General features: G+C 44.6%; 1 protein-coding gene across 1 annotated transcript; it reads left to right on the top strand.

Annotated features, from left to right (window-relative positions):
- The first annotated feature begins 2721 nt into the window (after positions 1–2721).
- Positions 2722–6937, top strand: LOC311142025 (uncharacterized protein). The gene is made up of 2 exons (XM_084177571.1): positions 2722–3891; positions 4062–6937. The coding sequence occupies exons 1-2, from the start codon at positions 3189–3191 to the stop codon at positions 5024–5026; spliced, it is 1668 nt and encodes a 555-aa protein (XP_084033697.1). The 5' UTR covers positions 2722–3188; the 3' UTR covers positions 5027–6937.
- The last annotated feature ends 484 nt before the right edge of the window (positions 6938–7421 follow it).

Here is a 7421-nt window from a genome sequence, read left to right as displayed (position 1 = left end):
TATAGAGACATACCCCAAGAGACTTGCAGCTGTAATTGCTGCAAAAGGTGGCTCTACAAAGTATTGACTTTGGGGGGTGTGAATAGTTTTGCATGCTGAAGTTTTCTGTTTTTTTGTCTTATAAAATATTTTGCATCATCAAAGTGGTAGGCATGTTGTGTAAATCAAATGATACAAATGATACAAACCCCTCTGGCGTTTCGTGGGAAGTTGATTTGGAAGAGATTAAAAATATTCCTGGAGTGATTGAAGCACGTCGGATGAATCGAGTGGTGAATGGGGAAAAAGTGAAGCGTTTATCTGTTCTTTAGTTTTTTGAAATTGAGTCTCTCCCTAATGAAGTGCGGTTAGGGTATATTAACTACAGAGTTAGAGCATTTATCCCAAGAACAATGCAGTGTGAACATTGTAAAGCTTTTGGTCATGTAGAAAGTGTTTGCAGATGGGAGAAGCCGAGATGTACAAGATGTGGAAAATATCATATTATGTGTTGTAAAAGTGAAGAAAATGTGACATGTAATTGCGGTGGGAATCATGAAGCCACGTCTTCTGAATGCCCCACAAGGGTAAAGGAGAATGAGGTGGCCAAAGTCAGGGTTGTACAGAGCATTTCATATGCAGAAGCTGTGAAAAGGGTTGAGGGTTTGAAGGTTGCACCAGAAGAGTCCATGGTAGTGGATAGGCCTTCACTGCAGGCTGCAGGGATTGTCTTACACCAAGAGGATCCTGACATTTTAAAGGTTAAAAAGGTGGACTTTGTGGCCTTTATCGCAATGATGATAAATGGCACTGCCAAGGTGGAGAAAAGATCTAGGAAGATTGAAATCATAGTGATTTTGGCGGAGCGGTTCCTGGGGCTGAAAGATTTCACAGCAAAGGAGTTACATGGAATATTAGCAAAAGCCGTACCACCTTCTCAGGACCTAGAGCCTGAGAAGGGAGACATGGAGAACTAAAAGAAGGGAGAAGTGGGAGTTTTCTTTGTTTTGGCAATGTACTATTTGTATTAGGGTGGATTGTTAGAATCACTATTAATTATGGATTTATTTTTATTTATTTATCTTTTGGTTTTAAATCGTCCAGTTGGTGGCGGCAATACAACTTTTGGATGAAGTCCGCCATAAAACCCACAGAAGAAGAAGAAGAAGAAGCCGGAGCAGGAGGGTCGGATTGGGAACTATGTGGCGGACCAACTATTTTCAGATAGAAGACGAATGCCAAGATGTTGACACAAGTCCAGAGGAGGAGCAATGAAGAGATCATTGTGGACTGTGAGGTCGAGGATAGAATAGACGCCGGAAGGGAAAGGAGGGGGAAAATGGAGTCCTTTGAGAAGGCAAGAAATTGATATTGGTTAGGAGAAATGCAGTATTATCATAAGGAGACGTATACTTGGATGAATGAGGAGGAATGGATGGAAAAAGAGAGGCAGAGGAGGTCTAAGAGAGAGAGGGAGGAAGACTGTGAGTTTGAGTCAGGAAAAAATGGCGAAGGGAGAAGGTTCGTTAAAGAAGAGTGGTAGGAAATGTAAGCAAAGTGAGCTGAAGACAGGAGTAGAAATGGAAGAGGGTGAAGTATCGAAGGTTGTAGGTGTGGTGAAGTGCTCGGAGCCAGAGGCTTGCGCAGAGGGTCAGGATAAAGATGAGTCTGTGACAGTAGGAGTGAAGTTTGTGGAAAAAGTGGATTCTTGCCTTTTGGCTGATCCATTTGTGGTTTCAAGATCGGTGAAAAAAGCGTTGGGTATAGTGGAATCGGTGAGGGTAACCAGAAGTGGTCTAGTGATAACGACATAAAAACAGGGTGGCGAGAGTGGGGAAACAGAAGAGTCATTGTCTGTTCTTTTGAGTTTTGAAGTTGAGTCTTTGCCGGATAAAGTGAAGTTAGGATATATAAGTTATCCTGTGCGAGCGTATGTGCCGAGTACGTTACGATGTTACAGGTGTCAAACTTATGGGCATGTGGCAGCAGTATGTAGGAGGGAGATTCCAAGGTGTGAGAAGTGTGCAGAAGGGCATGAGACTAAGGAGTGTGAAGCAGTGGGGAAAGTAGTGGTATGTGCTAATTGTAGGGGTGGCCATGGGGCTGGGGATCAGACATGTCCAGTGCGAGAGAAGCAGGTTGAGGTTTCCAGGGTAAGAGTAGAGAAGAAGTTGTCATATGCGGAGGCATATGCGGGGGGGTGGTGAGAGTAGGAGATATATACCAATACAGTGGGATAGGCAAGCAAGTGATATATGTTTCTGTAAGATTGGGTTTTTAGCGTTTATAGCAATGGTTATTAATTGTACTGCAGGGATGGAACGCAAATCGAAGAAAATTGAGATTGTGGTGGCAGCTGCAGAGAGATATTTGGGTGTGTGAGACCTGACAGCAGAAGAGTTACAGGGAGTGTTAAGTGGTGATGTCCCATCATTTCAGGTTGAGGGCATGAGGTAGGAGTGAGTATATTTAAATAGTGGAGAAGGGTGGGGTTAATTATTATTATTAGTTTTGAAGTTGTGAGTGTAGTGTTAGATGGTAGGATATTTCTTTGCTTTGTTTGATTTTATTTTTCAAGGAAAGATAAGGGAGTTGTACTCCAGTATAGTAGGTGGCGTTAATGCAACAAATTGGATGCCAACCGCCGTTAAACCTCATTGAAGAAAAATAATAAGAAGAAGATCTACCAGAGGACACGTCATTCATGTGCGACGGTGAAACGCCCCTACGCTACCTAGAAGATGGACGTCGAGCCGATGTAGGCATTGCGAGTGGCATATCTATATTTTATATAACCGTGCAAGTTTACTCCAGACACGCTATTAATATGACGTTATAGTAATAACAAACTTATGTTACTGAATATGGCTGAACATTTTCATTCATCATCGTCAGTATATTTGGCTTTCTAGCTAGCAGCACGGAGTCAACTAACGTTAGCTTGCCTGCAGTGCTAACGTAGCTAGCCAGCTAGTTATTTTTTTCGGGCTTAACTAACGTCAGTGAGCTAGCTAGCGAACTTGTCAATAACTAAGTTGACGCATTGGGATCACTATGATAATGACAGGTAGGTAGGACTGCTTAAGGCTAGCTACTTCTCTTTCACGTTAGACTAACTAGCTAATAGCTAGTTCGAACGAATTTGCTAGCTTCTGAAGTTGCGTTCTTCTCAGGCGGCGCTAGCTGGTCACCGTAGTAACTACCTAGCTATGACATGCAGGCGAGGAAATTGTAATAGCGGCATGGATTCTCATTTGAGTAGCAATAGCACAACCGGTGGTGCTAATCGTAAACAAAGTATAATCAACGCCCCAAACAGATCCGGGACTGAGCCTTGTTATGATCGTAAAGTAGGGAAGGCTGAGTATGGGCACCAAGCATGCCAGGGCAACATGACTGTATCCTCACTGAAGACACGTCTAGCCCCGACCATTCAAACCACGTTATCCGCTGCTGTGGATACCCTCTTGGGCGAAGTAGTACTTGTACTAAACGAGACCCAACAAGAGCTGGTTAACAAGGAGCAGGAGAACGAAAGACTCAAAGTGGAATTGAGGACTTTACAGGAATGCCTTAGCAGCGCCCAAAAGTTAATTGACCAGTTGCAAATTCCTTTCCCTGGTGCACAGACCATGGGTCAGTCGGTTTTCGCCCCGTCTCTCACATCTATTGGCTCTATGGACAGGGACCGCCAGAGCCACCGTAATGTGAACGGTGCGGATGGCCGGTGTGTTTCCGGGGTCGACCTAGAGATGGGTGGCTCTCTCAGTGAGTCTCTGCATGGTTATGACTCCAGGGATGACTATAAAATGTGTCAGCTCTCAATCCAATCAGATGGCTCTGTGACCAACCATTCTATGGACTCCTATGCTGCCAACGCACCTAACATCTGCTCCGACCCCAGCCGGCCAGGTAAATTATTCCTATTTGTCATAAGGCAATCCAATGTGTATACGTAGATATAAAAAGAGAGAATATCATTACAAATTTGTTGTAGCTCCATGCCATTCATTTAGAATTAATGGAAACATGGAATGTCTATGTGCTTCTAACATCCCTTTCTGTTGTTTTGTACTAAACAGATGAGAGGCGGCAGCAGGGGACCCAAGCAGTAGGACCAAGGTTTGAGATCAAAGAAGAGCAGGGGCCAGGTCCAAGTTCAGGTCCAGGGCAGGCCTGCAGTAGAGGCCCAGGGCTGAGGAGCGCCGGGGGTGCTGGTGGTGAGCAGACTGCCTCGAATGTGGGTGATCTGGGATACATCCATGTGGTGGAGCAGGAGGGGTCATTGCGCTCCAGCAGCTACTCTCTCCGCCACCCAAAACCCACGCGGCCACGTGCTGCTACCTTTGGTCCGGCTCAGGGGGGACTGGCAGGACAGAAAGCGGTGTTGAGGTCCCCTGGAGCAGTAGGAAGTGACATGTCCCCAGGTAGGGCAGGAGAGACAGCAGGACCATCCACCTCTCCAGGAGACCCAGACACAGATCGCCCCCACCATTGTCTGGAGTGTGGGAAGACCTTCCGCCTCATTTCCAGCCTGAAGAAGCACATCCGTATCCACACAGGAGAGAAGCCCTACCCATGTGGGGTGTGTGGCCGCCGCTTCCGTGAGTCGGGGGCCCTGAAAACCCACCTTCGCATTCACACCGGCGAGAAGCCCTATTCCTGCTCTGATTGCCCTAAAATCTTCCGCCACCTAGACGGCCTGCGCAAGCACCAGCGCACCCACACTGGTGACAAGCCCTATGTGTGTGCCATCTGTGGCAAGCGTCTGAGCCGACTGCAGCACCTGAAGCACCACCAGCGCATCCACACCGGAGAGAAACCCTGCAGCTGCCCCTTCTGCAACCGCACTTTCAAGGAGCCGGCGGCATTGCGCAAGCATGTCCGCACTCACCGTGAAGAGTCTGTTCACATGGAGGCAGGCATGGGCGACGACCCGGACCCAGACGCCCTGAACAACATCAACAGCCTCCACCCTGCTGCCCCCTCCCCTCAGATGAGGTTTGATGAGTGGGGAGCCGAAGGGGACGATGTGGACTGTGTGTAGGATGGTGTCATCCTTCTGTCTACTGCCTACAGCATTAGAACATGACGTTTAAAGAGTCTTCCTATTCCATTACTGTACTGTGTGAGGAAGTCTCCATTCCTTCCCTGAGAAACAGGCTATCTATCTACACCCTTAGTGTTGTCCAGTGACCAGGGTAGCCTGTTCATTTCAGAGACACTTCATGTGCCTGTCTGACCCTTTGACATATCTATCCTTTAGTGCTTTATAATCTTAGAAATGTGAAAGTAGTTTATATAATATGAAATGTACCTATGTATCATGTTCCCCCCTTCTCTCATTGCTAATGACCCTCCTATACAACTCCAACAACCTACCTAAACTGTGTTTGAATACTCATACTAAACATATTTGTGACGTAAATTGAGTATGTAGTATGCTTATTGGTCATAGTATGGATATAGTAAGAATGCCAAAAGTTCCCGAATGTTGTACTACATTTGCCAAAATACGAAGTATACAAGCTGTGGACACTATTTCCGTGCTTTTAGGGCCCATAATGCAATTCTTCAGGAAATGGGTGTAGCTTCACAACATTTTCAGATTTGAAGAAAATGTAGGAAAATAGGCAGCTGAAGTCCGACGAGAGCGGAAACAAATTCATTGCTTTAACTAATTATGACAAATGTTAAGAAAATGTTGACCAATGTAATAAAGTAATTACTTTTCAAATTACGAACTGCATAGCGTATCATTACACAGTTGCTTGTATGTACTGGTATGTTATCTAGCTAGCTACCTAACGTTAGTTGGCTGCTAACAAGATAGCAAGAACTTGCGTAACAAAAGCATCAACTTTCAGTAGACAGGCGAAGCGCTAGTACACTCAACTGAAAGGATACCGTTCGTTTACAGTATACTAAAATGAACTAATAGTATGTAGTATATACTCATTAAGTATGTAGTATACAGTATGTTAGTATGGGTTTTCAAACACAGCTCTAGTGTATAACAGCCATGTGTCCGCTGGAAATACAAATCCTGTAAGGTGCTCGTCATATGTATTTTGAGATTGAATGGAGTTTTATGCAACCATGTCCAAAGACCATTTAATGGAAATTTAACAACAGTTAATTTGCTACTATTATTGCCACCGCCATGGTGACATTAAACAGAGATTCAGCATTGTGACATTACCATAAACAACTGCAACTTCAGAGAGAGTGCAAGGCTTTACTAGCACCTACCCCACACAGATACTGATAAACAGCTGCATATATGTACCAGCCGGGAAATCCCTCTTTCATGCAACGTGATAGCTGTGTGGTAATGCTGCGCACATTAGCCTCTTGCTTCCTACTCTCTTTGTTTTTGTCAGAAGTTGTTACTAATAGTCATGTCATATTGCTGAATGTACCTTTAACTATTAATGCCGCTATGTAATGTAAATATGTAATCACTTGCAATTCTTCCTGGTATTGATTGTCCCATTCAGACAGAAAAGGGGAACCATCTCTATCTGAAGGAGTGTCTGTCTGATCAGAGCATAGCAGAGTACACTTCAAATTTCAGCCTTTTAAAGCTGTCAATCTCTTTCCCAGCGTATGATCCTTGTGAACCAGACTTGGTCCATCTGCAATTATGGAAAATGTACATTACTGTTGACAATATTGAAAATATGCTTTAAAATGCACAGCTGGAGTTACATCCAGCATACGTAGTGGGTTCTCTGGACCCAAGGTAACAGGGTCATGTACCGCATTCAGTGGTTATTTTTGCACGCCAATATTGAACAAATTGTTATATTTTTCTTCCTGCTAAGTCTTTGGTATGAAATGTTCAAGAACATGACTTTGTTATGACTTGTCCTCCTGTTTAAAATGTATTTTTCACCCATCTGATGCATCCAGTTACTTTGTCTTAATGTTACCTATTAAAGGGCCTTTGTTGATATTGTGGCCTCTTAGTCATTGTTATTGTATGTAATCAATAAGATAATATGTATTGATCTTGCTATGAGGGCTTGAGCTTGCAATATATATTTTCCACAATGTTGATGAGGACTAGTGGTGTTACAATTTCAAGTCAACAGTGGAGCTCAGGCACATTAAATGTAAGATGTTCCTGGTTAACAGAGGCAGAGTTGAACACAGCATCCTGTGGTCTCTCTGGTGTGGTCAGACTGGTGTTGTGGTGGCGGGCAGCCCTGTATTTCTGATCCACTCTCGGTTTCCACACATGCAACCAAAGTGGTGACCCTGCTCCCCTCCCTGACGGATATGGCCTGGCTGACACACCCTCACCCACAGACTACTCACAAACAATGACAAACACACAACCCCCCCCTCCCCTATGGATTGATTATAATGACAGTCTCATGCACACAGAAAACAGCCACACACTCCCTGCTTTTTCCACAGGATCCTTGTCATAAACG

Source organism: Coregonus lavaretus (assembly GCF_964263955.1).
Source record: "Coregonus lavaretus genome assembly, chromosome: 15".
NCBI lineage: Eukaryota > Metazoa > Chordata > Actinopteri > Salmoniformes > Salmonidae > Coregonus > Coregonus lavaretus.
The sequence above is the reverse complement of the archived record's forward strand: the minus strand, read 5'-3'. Positions and strand labels throughout refer to the sequence as shown.

Bases quoted from the DNA above. Each gene is read 5' to 3' on its own strand.
- LOC311142025 (XM_084177571.1), top strand. From the start codon at position 3,189: ATGACATGCAGGCGAGGAAATTGTAATAGCGGCATGGATTCTCATTTG. The intron at 3,892-4,061 runs GTAAATTATTCC...TGTACTAAACAG, and splicing joins CTCCGACCCCAGCCGGCCAG to ATGAGAGGCGGCAGCAGGGG.